Raw genomic sequence first — 15,816 nt, 5'->3', positions numbered from 1 at the left:
TGCTTACAGCCCTGCAGCGCCAGCAAATGCATTCCACCATTTTCCCCAAATGCATTCCACCATTTTCCCCAAATGTATTCCACCATTTTCCCCAAATGTTTTTTCGTATGTGTGGGTTGTATATTTCAGGCATTTGTAAGCTGGAAAGAACATGTATTAAGAAACAATTTCACATGTAGAATCCGTGCAAGGCATTAATTGTTACATATCTAAAGAAAACCAAGAATATAATGAATAAAGTAAGAAAATACTTAAATATATTTTTGGGTTAAACTTGGGTAAAATCAGTATCACATCACAACTGTCACATACCAGTTTACTAAAAATGAAATCTAATAAAGAAGAAACAATTACATACTAGTCTTAACTGAAATTTAAATCACATAGCTAATTTTAGTCAATTTTATTTCTGCATAGTACAAAATAACCTGTAGTAAAAATGTACTGGAATGTGATGACAAACCTTTTCATAATAAATAATACCGTATTCTTTATCTTCTGATTTTACACGAGGAAACTCAACCATGAGGTACATAAAATTGGAGCTTCTCTTTTCACTCTGCAACAAAATGGGATATGATGTACCTTAGATTATCTACTTATTAAAACAAAAATACTCTGAGAAGTCATGCCTCTATTAAGATTCAATTTAAATTTGACATAAAATAACAAAAAGCTTTGGGGAAAAAAAGACATGTGCTAACTACTGGAAAAAGAAAGCCAGAAATTAATTCAATAGTGGAACTCCAGATCCAGCTTACCTCATTGATCATCTCTATCTCTCTGAAAGTAAGTCGGTCCAACCAATCAACCTTCACCATGTGACCTTGACGATGTGCTTTTGTAAGCTTTAAAATAAGCAAACAAATGATCAGCCAGCCCACAAACAAAATATTCTACTACATTGAACTTGAACTATGCAAATTGGGGAGTTTCCTGTTGTTTGCGAGTTTATTTCAACTAATGATTTTAGACAACTTTATATAACTTAATATCAAAAAGAGTAAAGTGCCTAAAAATGTTTGCTCATTTATAGGCAGCAGTTTGTGTCCATTATTAACTGGTCCCCAGAAAATTGTTGGATAGAGATTATAATTTAATTGACCCCTATTGGATATGCCACATTTATAACTAACTGCCTCACTAATTTATGCTGTACTCTTATCAATTGGGAGTCACAATACCATTGTACCACCGATCTTGCTTTGAGATTTAAATATTACATTGTACAGCTTCTTGTGATTATTGTGCTATGTCATTACCTGTACCTTTGCATGAGCAATTAATGACTACATGCTTATATTGTACATAATTTCCTGTGTTAACTACATCACATGCTGCACTTTCTTAATATTAATACCATCCTTGCTTAGTTTTGTCAAAAAATCTTATTTCTCTTACAACTTTCTATCCTTACTTGCAGGAGCATGTAGTTTCCATTGGAGTTTCCCTTATAAACACTCACAGAAGTTGGATGGCAATCTCAACATAGTCATTCTTAGTTTAGACTTTAGAATGATAGCTACATTTGTACAAGCAATGTAGGGGGCTTCTGAACTTAAAATAAAAGCAGCATTATTATATTTTGTCATTTATATAAATGTTTAGGAACTTGAATGAGAGGCACTCCTGAAGATGAAATGACAGCCAGCCAGTAAATTGTCAGCATCTTGAGAATATTGTCGGAACTATTCCTGATAAACAAGCCCATCAATATGTTAAATACTGCATTTAGTTACCAGGTGGCGATGTGGCAATCTTCAAGGCGTGAATCAAGATTACTTTTTTTTAAAAAAATAAAAATACCAAAATATAAGTAGATTTGCAGAAAATAAGTAATATGTCGAAAAATTCCTTTTTTTGATAATTAAAATGAATGGAATTTCATTAAAAGTTAGTATGGGTGCAATTTAAAGTTGAATGACTACGACTCATGTTTTAAGACATTTTGTCACATTAAAGGCAAGATAGTAATAAGTATTCTATGAAAAGATACACCAAAATCAATGTAATAGGTTCCTCTGGTTCATCCAACTTGGTAATGTATACATAACACTACAGCATAGTACAGCCTTTAGGCCCTTGATGTTGTGTTGACCTTTAACCTACTCTAAAAACAATCTAACCCTTCCCTCCAACATAGCCCTCCATTTTGCTAACATCCATGTGCCTATCTAAGTCTCTTAAATGTCCCTAATGTACCTGCCTCTAGAAAAGGAAAACTCTGATCTCAAATATCTGCTGCCTTGCAGCTACACCCACTCACAGGAAAAGCTTCGGCTATGAGCTCAGGAAAAATCCAGAGACGGTGCCCCAAGTTGAGTTCAACTTGGACTGGCAACTCCTGCGATACCAGCTGCCAAACTGTATCAGTCTTTGCCGTTCATTAGCTAGATGGAGGGGGAGCCTGCTACATGGGAAACAGCCTGTTCTCTATTTCGTACAGCCCTGGCTTGCGTGTCATGTAGATAGCCGGGACACAACGTCCATGGTCGACCTTGACCAATGAAAGGCTTCATCTTCCTCTACTACCACCCCTGGCAGGGCCTTCCATGCACCCACCACTCTGTGTAATAAGAAAACCTCTGATATGTCCCTAAAGATTCCTGCAATCACCTTAAAATTATGCAACTTTATATTAGCCATTTCCTCCCTGGGGGTAAGTCTCTGGCCATCCGCTTGATCTATGCCTCTTTATCACCTTGTACACCTTTATCAAATCATCTCTCATCCTCCTTCAACCCAAGGGAAAGGCCCTAGCTCACTCAATCTATCCTCATAAGACATGCTCTCTAATCCAGGCAACAACAAGGTAAATCTCCTCTGCACTCTCTCTAAAGATCCACGTCCTTTCTGTGATGCAACAAAAACTGAATATAATATTCCAAACACGAGGAAATCTGCAGGTGCTGGAAATTCAAGCAGTACACACAAAATGCTGGTGGAACGCAGTAGGCCAGGCAGCATCTAGGAAGAAGTACTGACGTTTCGGGCCGAGACCCTTCATCAGGAAGGGTCTTCGTTCTGACGAAGAGTCTTGGCCCGAAACCTTGACCGTACTTCTTCCTATAGATGCTGCCTGGCCTGCTGCGTTCCACCTTAATATTCCAAGTGAGGGCTAGCCTGGCTTTTATAGACCTGCAACATTACCTCTATGCCTCTTGTAATCAGGTCACCCTTCACCTTCCTTTGCTCCAGCGAATACAAGCCCAGCCTATCCAGTCCAGACAATATGATGACACAGGAGGATGCAGATACTAGAATTTGGATTAACACACGAAACGCTGGAGGAAACGCAGCAGTTATGGAGGGAGACAGACAGATGATGTTTCAGGTTGAGATAATTTAATCTGAACTATGTTTAGAACACTCAGTCCACACGAGCCTCATGGAGAAGCAAGAGACTCCTCATGCTGGAATTTGCAGCAATTTTGCTTGACATGTTGAGTTTCACTACAGATTGTTTTCACAATGTTTATATTCTATGGCATAGACTATGAAGGCAATCATGCCGTACTTTTCCTTTGCCATCTCATACCAGCAAATGCAGCATCTATCATAAATATTTGTTTGCATCCTACCATCTACTGCATACGTCCTACTGCAATTAGACTTTCCAAAATGCATTACCTTTTGCTCGTAGGAATTAAATTCTATCTGCTAAATTTCTCCCCAACTTCTGACCTGATCTATATCCTGCTGCAGCATTAGACCATCTTCCTTGTTATCCACACACCAATTTTGTTGTCATTTACAAACTTACTAATCAAAGTTAATAAAGCTAAGACAGTGAAGCAGCACTTGTGCAAGTTAATGGTTCAGGCTGATTATCTATCTGATAAATCTGAGATTTATACATCCTTATGGGGAACAGGGATATAAAGGGATACAAGTACTATAATCTGAATGGACTTACTTCCTCCTTCTGTCCCATTAATTTGAAATAATAGCTCCTCTTTGAACTTTCAAGAATCTTGACTGTACCATCTACAATCTTTGCTTTTACAAGGTCAAACTTCTATAAGAAAAACTTTCAGAAGTATCCAAGCATTTGCCTTTGGAGATTAATTAGGCGTATCCTGAAGCATAAGGGACTTCAAGTATAAAAATATATTATCATTAACTTTTATTAAACTGCCATTACCATTGAACTTGAGTGATTCTATTTTGAATTTATTCACCCATGAGGCAATACCAGAGGACACCACTTTCTAAACTTTCAACTCAAAAGTTAAATTGAGCAAATAGCACCCATATACAAGTATAACTAACTTTTCTACCCCTTTTAAGGCACACATTTGCATTAAATTATTTTAACGTCATTTTAAAATAAATTTTCAAGATTAGAGTGCTGCTATTACTGCGCAATTTTCTGGTCAAAGTACAGGGAAGAAGTGACTGTACCTTAAAATGTTCCTCAGAACGGTGCTTGAAAAGATCTGGTATGTCACCAAGACTCATATAAATGCATGGTTTAGAGCATTCTGCTCATTACGTCATAGCCTAGTGTGGAGCCTCCTTTTGTCATAGTCACACTTTATTATGTATTGCAAAAGGTTGAGGCAGATTGTAAACTCAACCAGTGCCATTATGAGCATAAAGGATATCTTTCAACAGGCAACTCAAGAAGGCAACATTCATTATTAAAGACCCTCACCATCAAGTAAAGGCCCTTTTTATGTTACTACCATTGGAAAGGAGGTAGAGGAGCATGAAGGCTCACACTCCACATTTTAAGAACTTCTTCCCCTCCACTATCAGATTTCTGAACCGTCCATGAACTCATGAACATTACCTCGTTATTTGGCCATTGGGCTATTTTTGTAACATATTAATTTTTCATGTCTGGCATTATACTGCTGCCACAAAGCAACAAACTTCATGGCACAAGTCCCTAATAATTACACTAATTCTGAAAACTTAGATAGAAGAAAATGGATCAATGACTATTATTTTCTTTGAAGTACTAGCAGCAGAGCAAGAATTAACTGAGGTGAATACGATTCCAAGAAGTTAAGCTAAAGTGATCAGAATGGGGTCATTTTCCTTCGCAAAATAATCAAAAATCAGGGACATAAACCACAAGAATTGCTAAAATGATGAGAGGAAAAGTGATTAAATGTTCCATCCGAAGAGTAATAGGGAGCCTAGAAATCAATACTCAAAATGGTGATAGATGCAGAATTCTTCATCACATTTTTTATGCTTCAAATGAAATAATGGTAGGGTTATGAGCCTAGTGTTAGAAGATGCAAATTAGGATAGGCTTGAAAAGAATGGGCAGAATTGTTTCTTAAATCTTCTATGATTTTATATTACTAATGCTGGAAGTTAGTACAGTCAGCCCTCCGTATCCGTGGGGGTTTGGTTTCGGGACCCCCTGCAGATACTAAATTCCACGGATGTTCAGTCCCATATATAAAATGGCGTAGTATTTGCATATAACCTACGCACATCCTCCCGTATACTTTAAATCATCTCTGGATTACTTATAATACCTAATACAATGTAAATGCTATGTAAATAGTTGTTATACTGTATTATTTAGGGAATTATGACAAGAAAAAAAAGCCTGTACATGTTTAGTACAGAGGCAACCATCGTAGCTCTTCTGGGAACGCTGATGCTGCCACGGCATCAGCCGATGCCAATTCTCCCGTGATCTTTAAGTTCTTGAGGCTGTAGCGCTTTACTTAGCTAGCCAGCCATCCCTTACTAGCCTTAAACTCCCTCCTCTCGCTCACAACACAAGTAGCAAACGAACGAGACGCGAAGCGAACAATGCTCAGACGAGTAATACTTTTAATGACCTGTAGATTACAGTACTTTACACTTCCTCTTAGCAGTTGAGGAATTGCTTTGACCACTTAATTGCTTTTTAGGAGCCATTTTTTCACAGAAACAAAGAGTGCACACAAGTAGTGCCTGAACGAGACGTGAGGCGAACAATGCTCAAACAACGAGTGCTGGAGAGAGAACTTCCGTTTTTTTCCCGATCATGATCCACAGTTGGTTGAATCCGCGGATACGGAGGGCTGACTGTATTCATTATTAAAATATCCCATGTTGCTCTTGAATCTTTAAGCTGAAGAAGGCGGTTAAGAATCAACCATGTTGTTGTAGGGTTAGGATTACTCACACTTGCTCAGCCTAGGAATAGCACTGTTTCTTTTCTTCTCTAATTTTCCTTCCACATTTCCTTCTTTCATCCATAATAAATACTTGATTGATATACTTGTTTAATATGAACTATTGATCAAGTAATAACAAGAGACAGGTGAATTAGTTGATGCAAAGATAGAAACATAGAAAACCTACAGCACAATACAGGCCCTTCGGCCCACAAAGTTGTGCCGAACATGTCCCTACCTTAGAAATTACTAGGTTTACCTATAGCCCTCTATTTTCCTAAGCTTCATGTACCTATCCAAAAGTCTCTTAAAAGACCCTATCGTATCCAATTCCACCACCGTTGCCAGCAGCCCATTCCAGGCACTCACCACTCAGAGTAAAAAACTTACCCCTGACATCTCCTCTGTACCTACTCCCCAGCACCTTAAACTCCCTCTTGTGGCAACCATTTCAGCCCTGGGAAAAAGTCTCTGACTATCCACACGATTAATGCCTCTCATCATCTTATACACCTCTATCAGGTCACCTCTCATCCTCCATCGCTCCAAGGAGAAAAGGCCGAGTTCACTCAACCTATTCTCATAAGGCATGCTCCCCAATCCAGGCAAAATCCTTGTAAATCTCCTCTGCACCCTTTCTATGGCTTCCACATCCTTCCTGTAGTGAGGTGACCAGAACTGAGCATAGTATTCCAAGTGGGGTCTGACTAGGGTCCTATATAGCTACAACATTACCTCTCAGCTCCTAAATTCAACTCCACAATTGATTCAGGCCAATACACCGTACGCCTTCTTAACCACAGAGTCAACCGGCACAGCTGCTTTGAGCGCCCTATGGACTCAGACCCCAAGATCCCAAGCAATAAAATGAGAAAAAAAACACAAAAAATTTTGTGGAGCAACTGTGTTCAACCTGTAGGGGTGACTCAGAAATCTGTAAATGGTAGCGGACTAATTTGAGATCCTACCACTACTTAAAAGGAAAACTTATCTATTCCAGTAAATATATTCAAATTATTCTAAAATTATTGCTTTCAATCAGGTAGACTTCTGTTCATGAATTTGTCTGAGCACCAGAGTTGCTTGAATAGAAGAAGTGCTAAATTTAAGGCAATTCAATAAGTTCAGAAATTCTCCAATTTTGTGAAAATGCAAGTAAATTCATTAGATTAGATTAGCTTTGTTTGTCACATGAAATATACAGTGAAATGCATTGTTTCATTAACGACCAACACAGATTGAATACGTGCTTGGGGCAACTTTCGGCGCCAACGTAACTTACTAACCCCTACCATCTTTGGAATGTGGCAGAAAACCAGAGTCCCCGGAAGAAACCTATGTGATCATGGGGAGAACGTACGAACTTCTTAAAGAGTGGCGGTTATTGGATCTTGAATGCTGATCACTGGTGCTGTAACAGTGCTGGGCTAACCAGTATGCTACCATGGCATTGTCATTTAACTTCATTTACCTTCAGATACTCATTCTACCATTCAACACCATTATAGATATTCTCTGGCTCCCCCTTTGCAAATATTCCTTTACTTCTGATTTTTCATTTCCTTTCATAGAATGTTAACCAATCTCAGTTTCAAAATTACTAATAAGCTGCTATTTTAAGAATATATTCAAATTTCTCTCAGCTTAAATATGGGCGTTTACTGAACCTGAAAATGTAGGCTCCATTCTTATGCTATAAAACCGCTTACGAAAGAACTACAGGTTCTTTTTAATCAGTCTATCAGTTCTTCATAATATCCTGAAAGCTTTTATCAAATCATTGCTCAAATGAATACAATCCTCATTTGTGAAAGTATATAATTTAGCTCTTCAAAGTACAGGGATTATTCTGCCAATTTTGACTTGCAGTCCTGAGGAGCAATGTATCCTAGCCAGGTGCAGTGTGTGCAAAACAAAATCCCAAATATGGTAACATTATTCCATTACATTCTTCTCTTCCAGATCTCAAGAGTAGCACTTAACCAGCAGTTCAGATTTTGTACATACTCATGACATTTTATTGAACAACATGAATGGAATCAAACCTCAATGGAAGTCTGCTGCTTCTAGTTTCTTTTAGCCATTCAGAACATAATATTAGGATCTGGAACGCACTATCCCATTGAGTGACAGGGGCACTCATCCTGCTGATAGGTTTTGTCCTTTCAGATGTATTTTGATTTTCTTAGTTTTACAATATAACTGATATGTTGATGGGAAAGCTTGGAAAAGTGGCATATAGGGTGCCATTCAATATAATAATTGTTAAGCCCCAATAAAAGTCTTTGTAGGACACCATTAGTAAGTTACGTCATATATTCAGCACTGCCTGTAATTCAAACCTTGTTGAATTAAATAAATGATTTTCCTTCAATTGCATAAACCATCTTAAGTAGCCCGTGAAAAACACACCCCTTCTAATCATAGAAATAATCACAGACATCACATTTCATGATCTCTTGCCTTTAACAACCTCCTGCCACATAATTTGCACTCTTCCACATTGGTCCTGTTGAACAAACTCAAATTTAACTGCTTAACAAATGGTGCCATAGTCCTGTCTACATCCTTCTTTCTCAACTCCTTTACAACATGTCCAGAACCAGACCACCAGGAATCCATTATAAATCCCTGTTCCCCCTTTCACCATGTATTATATGGCCAAGTCCTTCCTGTCCTGCAATGCTATGCATCAATTTCAATCCTTCAGTTTTATGCACATACATCTTCATCTGCACCAGCACAGAAAACTTATAATAAGACATTAACATGAATTAGTATGCTTGTTAGTAGCTGTCCCATTATCCTTTCCACTTATGACTAAACTGTGTTGTGCAGATTTTAAACCTGAACTCTCTCAGCAAACTCTTATCCTCAAACTAACCTCTACTAATTTACTAATCTCCTGCCTCACTCCATTCGAGATTCATGCCATTAAAAAACTGTTTTAAATAAACTGTTAACCTTCTTTGACACTTACCTTACACCAGTTAGAAGAATTGGCCAATCACCAATTAATGTTTATTTATTCCAGTCTGAACTATTAATTGTCAGTCACCAAGTAAAAAGCCAAAGAAAATATTACCAGTTGCACATAATAAAAAATATTACTCAATGGAATATGAGAGATTACAGATCTTTCAAACACTCTCTTGACAATTTTCTCTGCCAGTGGTACAATATCACAAGACTGCATCAGCACAGGTCAGCAGCTAGAAGTCACACTTCTATAGAATTCAATAGGAGGAACAAAAAAGAAAGGCATTATTTAAGAATTAACGTGCTCAGCCGCCAGTAAAATCTAAAATTATTGACTATTTCTCCCAATGGTCATCTTCATTTACAAAAAAAAAGCAGCTGTAGTATCACACAAATTACCAGTTCAATCTTCATAACTGAGTTTGTAATAATATATTGCATTATCAAACAATTATCATTTTCAACTATTGTCCAAAGTAGTTTTGCAGGACAGAGGAAAGCAAAATGAGGACGTGAACAATGCCTTTCTGTTAAAGGGCAGCTCTGTTGCAATTAAAGTTAACTCAAAATTATTTTTATTGACAAGAAATTGAATTCATAAAAACCCCAATATTGAGGTGAATACATAGTTGAAAGTAGATTCAAATATAATGTAATCCCTCGGATGTCAAATACAGTATCAGAGGTTGTACAATTCCCATTCCACGAGCTATCACCATCCCATGTTCATCAAATTAGCCAATTTATTCAAAGTCCCATGTATCTAAGTTACATGCTAGATAGAGATCTCCTTTGTTTTAAAAAAAAAAACAGATAACTACATATTTAGCAAACTGGATTTACATCCTACTGGGAGACAGCTTGCCTCCAAGGAGAGCAATAAAAGAGAGATCCAATTTAATAATGTCAAGGATTACTTTGATTAAAAATCTCACTGTGTAACCCTTAACCACTAGCAGGGTTCCTAGTTCCCACCAATGTATCAGCAAACAGAATTCCAGGCTGATGCATAAGTTATATGCATATTAAGATATCGTAGCTCTATCGATTCATACAGCTATTTCTGTGGATAATGCCTGAACACCTTTTACTTCTAAACATAATGTGGCATGTACAAAATGCTTCCACATGCATACTGCTTTTTGATTAATGGTGCAAGCTATGAATTAAAAATCAACAAGAATGTGCAATCACGATTGTTAACTTGTTTAACAGAACTGGGTGAAGGGTCTCAGCCTGAAAAGTCGACTGTTCACTCTTTTCCATAGATGCTGCCTAATCTGCTGAGTTCCTCCACATTTTGTGTGTGTTGCTTTCAATTTCCATATTTACAGATTTTGTGTTTGTAAAAAAATTAGGTAATTTAAAGTAGTATGGACTGTTCGCTCGGGTCTTTGTTGCATTACTATATGTTCCAAATACTTTTTACTTCCCAAGAAACTTAATGCCTATACTAATTTCCATTCATTTTCCAGGTACTATTCTTGCATCTCAACTAATTCCACTTCTGAAAATGCACATATTTCATTCATACTATTATTCTCCAGAAACATCTCAATCTTATCTTTTTTTCTGATATTTACTGAAGAAAATAAAATCTAATATCAGATGCTACCTCATTGGACTGCAATAAAAAACAATGCGCATCTTGGGTGAAGCTTTTACTTTAAATATTTAATCACTCCAGTCGATAACTACTCCAGAAAAAAGTATTCTCAAATAATCAATGTAATGGGATTACATTATTCTATAACACTGCTTTCATCCTTAGAATGATTTGCCAATAAATTCTCAACTGTACTTAAGTAAAAACAATTATATTTTTCAAGTTAAAATTGATTTACTTCTTATGAATGATTAATGATATAACATTAGTGCAAATCCTACCTTTGCTAAGCGACTCATCTGATCTTCAGATGCATTGCTTGTTGTCCTGCCTGCTGTCTTAGTAGGCTCCGAACCATCTGCTTCCACATTTGGCCAAACTTTCAAGTCATGCATACCCTGTCGAAACATACTGCAAATTGAAAGCATAAGAGGAAGCATGTCATTCACAAATTTATTTATACCACCTAAATTAATCATATAAAGGAACAGAAATGTTGCTCATCAATATCCCTCTTTGTGCTGCACAAGTCACGAGAAAAACCAAGTTCAGAAAGCTCCAATAGGGCAGTCTGTATTTAACTACAAATAAACAAAACCACCAGTCAACCTAAAAACGCCTGAAGTTGCTAAGGATATGTGATGAATTCTTTATTAAAAATTTATTCAAAATGCCAAGAAAATGAATGCTGAGGAGCACAATCTCCCACCCTGCAAATATCTTTGGATTGTATTCTACATGGAATCAAACAATAGCCTCAATTTATTTATTTATTTTCTACAGTAGAACGAGCACAGACAACACCATAATCATGGTTACAAATTTATTATGGGATGGTGTGGCACATGAAAGTTAGTGGACTAGCAATTGAGAGAACTTTACTAAATATCCAGAGCCTACAGTTCAAATCCCAACATGGCAGCTGAAGAATTTAATTAGTTGATAGTCTGGAATTTAGACACCATAGCAATAAGTCCAAATACTGATGAGGCAAAATCCACTAAAGTGTCAAAACCCTTTCAGTTCACTAATATTGTTCAAGGGAACAAAATCTGTTATCCTCATACGTTTTGGCTAATATCTGTCTGTTGCCTTCTCACAGTCTGAACTCTACAGTATTGACAAGTGAGCTACCTTCTTGAGTACCTAACGATCAGCTCTAGAAGGTAACTCACCACTAATTTCACAAAGGCAATTAGGAGTAGGCAATTAATAGAGACCTGAGATGGCACCTAGATCCTGAACAGAGAATTAAAAGAAACAGTTATCACTTACATATTGTATAAAACTCATAACTTGTGCTTTCCAAAATACCCTCTAAAAACATCTTTATAAACTGCTATTATTATTAAGCTCATATTATTCCAGGCGTTCATTAATTTCATCCCATATTATTTTACAGAATTTTACCAGCAACACAGAAAAGACTTTAATTTTTGTTTAGTCCTTTAAATATACCATTCCGGGAAGGATGAAGAAGATTTGTAGAGATTCGACAGAATGTTGTCTGGATTGGACTGTAGTAGCTAAAAGGAAAGGTTGGACAATTGACAATTGTTTCCTCTGGAACCCAAGATACTAAGAGATGACAAGATAGTAGTATTTAAAATTTTATAAAAGGCATCAATAGGATATATAGTCAGGGTCCTTCCCCCCCACCTTACAGTGGAAATGCTATATAGGGTATAGGTTTAAAGTAGCGAAGGGGAGTTTAAAGATTTATGAGGCAAGTTTTTTTTGTTCAGTGTGATAACAAGATAGATGGTAGAAGCACATACTATAATGACATGAAAAGGGAATAGAGGGATATGGACAACATGCAGCCAAATGCAATCAGTTTTGATTAACATCAAGTTAAATGCAGACATGAAGGGCCTGCTTCTGTGCTGTCCTCTTCTATGTTCTATCACTTGCCATTCTTTAAAGTTATTGTCATGTATATATGCACATAATCCATTTGTAGATTGTGTTAAATAACCTAACTTTACCACAAGTTAAATAAATATATTTCCTCACATCATATATAACATATCAAACATAACTACTTCATTATGATATTTAAAGAATGGAGGGAAGAAAAGATCAATTAAAGAAATTAAAATAGGGAAATCAATATTATGCATATCAAAACATGAGAACAGTAACCTTCTCATTAACTACATTTAGGTCAATTCAGAAATGTTAAAATGCAGAGCATGAACTGCACACAGCAGCAAAGAAACTATCCTGCAGATTAGAGACAGTTGAATTTCAAGCTGAACAGTGAAAGTCACTCACATGATGACTCATATGATCTTAGTTTTAAACTCTAATAATCATTCACAAAGCTGCCCACATGTAACCATTTGTTTTATTCTGAAACATGAATAATCCCTTGCAAAAAGTTTAATTTGTCCAATGAAATATGCTTCTTCTAAAATAAATTAAGGTGTCCAGTTAACCTCACCACTACCAACAACAAAATGTATGTGCCTAAAACTCTAAGGGTCACCTGTAATGGTTTCATTTGTAAACCGCAAAAGTCAAGCCAAATGGCTCATTTCATCCTATGACTCTTGGAGCTGACTTATTAAAAACTCCTAGGTGACCAGATGACCATGCCAAAATCAAATGGGAAAAAATAAACTAGAACAGAAGAGCTTCTTCCCCACCACTATCAGGTTCCTGCTACAATTCACAATTTTGGCAAACTCAGAATATGTAACATTCGCTTACATTTCACACCAATCTAAAATCTGAAGTTTACTACTTTGATTTTATATCCTTAAATACTTATTAGTATTAATTTGTTTTTATCACACATACCAAGATACAGTAAAAAGCTTATTTTTGCATACTCTTTCTACAGGTCAAATCATTACACAGTATACTGAGCTAGAATAAGGTAAAACCATAGCAATGCAGAATAAAGTGTGAAAGCTACTGAAAGAGTGTAGTGCAGGTAAACACCCTACTGTACAAGGTGGCTATTCAAGCACCTGGTAACAGTGGGATAGAAGCTGGTCCTGAGCCGTGCTTTCAAGCTTTTGTACCTCCTGCACAATGGTAGAAGGGAGAAGGAAGTCAAGGGAAGAAGTCAGTCCAGGGTAAGCGGAGTCTTTGATTACGCTGACTACTTTACTGAGGCAACGAGAAGTACAGATAGAGCCCATAGAGGGGAGGCTGGTTCCTGTAATGTGCTGAGCTGTGTCCACAACTCTGCAGTTCCTTGCGATCACTTGCAGAACAGCTGCCATACCAAGTGAGTATACATCCACATAGAATGCCTTTTAATCTAAAAAATAAATTATCTACTCTGAAAATAAGTGCTTCATGTGGCTTTCTGTACTTTAAAGATCTACTTGAGAAATAACATGATGTTTTTGCTAAGAATAGGATACAAATGCATACTTAAAATAATAAATTGCCAAGGCAAAATACTGCTCATGTGGTTTTTATGTAAATAATCTGTAAAAATGACTACTCTGATTTTCTCCATGAGCTGACAAGAAAACTCAGTTCTTTTTGGAATCATGTGGCAAAGACACACAATGAAGAATCCAACTTACCCATATTTTCCAAAAAGTGTAACAGTAGTTCCTCCAATGGGGACAGCTTTTCCTGGTCCATAAACATCCCAAATTGTGAGAGCTACTTGAGCATTCCGAGGCAAATCTGGATATTTTACAGGCAATTTTAACCATTCATTCCAGCTTTAAAATAAAACAGACATTGTTATTATTCTCAAAGATTTTAAATTGTTATCAACCTTATACAAAAGGCTTCCAAACTATTATAATTCTACCCTCCTATTTCAAGACTACAGTTTCATTAAAATATTTGGTTATTAAAAAAATAGCATCAGTCTATTAACTGAAAAAATGAAGGCAGAGAAGAAGGAAGGAAGACAGCCAATGGAATAACAGCTATACAGCTATCCCACTGAGTTTATTTTTTCCTTTTGGGATTTTTGATTTTTTTTTTGGTACCCCTCTTAAATATGAGGGTGACAACAAGTGATTACTTTTAAAACAACCAAGTTACACTGATGAACTGCATATACAAAAAAATGGAAATTGCAAATCTAAGATAACAACAAACAATATTGGGAATACATAGTAAATCCTTCATCATCTCACCAAAAAAAGAGAGAGAAATAAATAAAGTATTTCACAATTATGGCAAGTATTCTTTTAAACAAGAGGTGCAAGTGAGTTCACTAGTCTTCAGGATCCTAAGAGCAGAAAATAACAGTGGAGGGTTAGTTTTCTGAATGGAAGCCTGTAACTAGTAGGGTGTCACAAGGATCAGTGCTGGGTCCTTTGTTGCTTGTCAAACATACAAAATGACTTGGATAGTGAACAAGATTCTGAAACTATATAGACAAACATAGCTCAGCTTGAAAGTTGGGCAAAGAGATGGCAGATGGAATATAATCCAGACAAATGTGAGGAAATTCATTTTGGGTCATCTAATACTGACGGAACATGTTAAGTAAACTGTGGGAACCACAGAAGAGATCTATAAGTACAGATCTTGGGGTGCACATTCAAGGCTCCCTGAAAATGGTGATACAGGTGGATAAGGATAATGAGAAAGGCATTTAGCTTGTTTGGCGTCATATGCAGAGGTAATAAGTATTGCAGATGACAATGTTGCAGCTGTACAAGGCATAGATTGGGCCACACTTGGATTAATATGTACAGTTCTGATCACACTACAGAAAGGCTCTGATACTACTAAAAATGTGAGAAAAGATTCACCAGGATGCTGTCTTTACTTACAAGGAGAGACTGGATGGTTTGGATTGTTCTAACTGGAGCACAGGAGGCTGAGGGATGACCTTGTACAGATTTAAGGTGAGGGTGGAAATATTTGAAGGAGATTCGAGGAGTGAGGTTTTGTACACATGTGGTGGGTATACAGAACGAGCTGCCATTGGAGGTGGTAAAGGAAAATAGAACAAGCACAGACAAGTGTTTTGGTTGGCCACATGCCTCATTTCCATTCTGTATGAATTTATGACTCTGGGAGCAGATTTATTAAAATCTCCTAGGCGTTACCATGCAAAAAGCAAATGAAACTACTGCTAATGGAAAGAAACAAAACATGAACAGAAGA

The 15,816-nt window shown here is 36.8% G+C and overlaps 1 protein-coding gene across 2 annotated transcripts in view; it reads right to left on the bottom strand.

Moving 5' to 3' along the window:
- pik3c3 (phosphatidylinositol 3-kinase, catalytic subunit type 3) overlaps positions 1-15,816 on the bottom strand; it is a 137,279-nt gene that overhangs the window by 100,603 nt on the left and 20,860 nt on the right. For both annotated transcript variants that reach the window (XM_072252439.1, XM_072252437.1), the window contains exons 3-6: positions 14,265-14,408; positions 10,998-11,127; positions 762-848; positions 464-559 (exon numbers count right to left, since the gene is read on the bottom strand). In XM_072252439.1, coding sequence (XP_072108540.1) covers positions 464-559; positions 762-848; positions 10,998-11,127; positions 14,265-14,408 — 457 coding nt within the window. The remainder of the gene's footprint in view (positions 1-463; positions 560-761; positions 849-10,997; positions 11,128-14,264; positions 14,409-15,816) is intronic.

This window comes from Mobula birostris, chromosome 3 (genome assembly GCF_030028105.1).
Source record: "Mobula birostris isolate sMobBir1 chromosome 3, sMobBir1.hap1, whole genome shotgun sequence".
In the NCBI taxonomy this organism is placed as follows: domain Eukaryota; kingdom Metazoa; phylum Chordata; class Chondrichthyes; order Myliobatiformes; family Myliobatidae; genus Mobula; species Mobula birostris.
Note: the sequence above shows the minus strand (reverse complement) of the source record. Positions and strands in the feature narration are given on the sequence as shown.